General features: G+C 33.4%; 1 protein-coding gene across 1 annotated transcript; it reads left to right on the top strand.

The window, feature by feature from the left end:
* On the top strand, nucleotides 1-997 carry LOC104774432 (actin-like; the record flags this gene model as incomplete). The annotated part of the gene is made up of 3 exons (XM_010499037.1): nucleotides 1-85; nucleotides 545-614; nucleotides 776-997. Coding segments are annotated over exons 2-3 (282 nt in total), but the record flags the coding sequence as incomplete, so codon positions are not given.
* Between the last annotated feature and the right edge of the window lie 5 nt (nucleotides 998-1002).

Consider the following 1002-nt stretch of genomic DNA (forward strand, 5'->3'; position numbering starts at 1 on the left):
AACCCATAATTTTTTTTTTTTTTTTTTTCAGTCGTGATTCCTCCTGCAGCAGCGAGAATCGGCTTTAATTTTTTTTTTTCTCCCGGTAATTATTTTTTTATCCGCATTTCGTTAGTTTGATTGACAATTGTCAGTTTTCATAATCTCTTCTGTAAAGTTTTGATTTTTATTTTATGGTTTCGATCTGTGATTTCGTCGTCATTGCATCTCCCTGCTTATATTTGTCTTTGAGGCCTAAATGGGTGTTGTTGATCTGGTTTATATATCATTTGCTTTTTAATAATATTATTGAATTTGATAACGTGATTGTTGGATCTGGAATAATATTTTTGTTACATTCATTTTTTGTTTTTTAAGGATTTGATTTTGTCACATTCTCTTAGGGAATATTGTTATATTCTTGACAATGAAATCTGTTTATTATAATGTTAGATCATATATTCCTAAACGAAGCATTGACTGATTTGAGTTTTTTTTTTTTTAATTATTCTTGTATATTATTAGCCAAATTGGTCAATTTTGTTTTGTTTTGTTTTGTTTGCAGAAACTAGAAAATGGCTGATGGTGAAGACATTCAACCCCTTGTCTGTGACAATGGAACTGGAATGGTTAAGGTATAATATTCTTTATACTCATGATAAAAATTGAATCTTTACTCATTTTTTAGATGGATGAGGGCATTGTTTAGAAATTTCAATCTTGTTGATCATGTGGACAATATGTAAGCTAAGCTGATCTCTAAGGTGGTTTATAAATGTTCTGTGTTTTGGCTTAGGCTGGTTTTGCTGGGGATGATGCACCAAGGGCTGTCTTTCCAAGTATTGTGGGTCGTCCTCGCCACACTGGAGTGATGGTTGGAATGGGACAGAAGGATGCATATGTTGGCGATGAAGCTCAATCCAAGCGTGGTATTCTAACCCTCAAGTACCCAATTGAGCATGGTATTGTCAACAACTGGGATGACATGGAAAAAATCTGGCATCATACTTTCTACAATGAGCT

The sequence above is a fragment of the Camelina sativa genome, unplaced genomic scaffold (assembly GCF_000633955.1).
Source record: "Camelina sativa cultivar DH55 unplaced genomic scaffold, Cs unpScaffold02827, whole genome shotgun sequence".
NCBI lineage: Eukaryota > Viridiplantae > Streptophyta > Magnoliopsida > Brassicales > Brassicaceae > Camelina > Camelina sativa.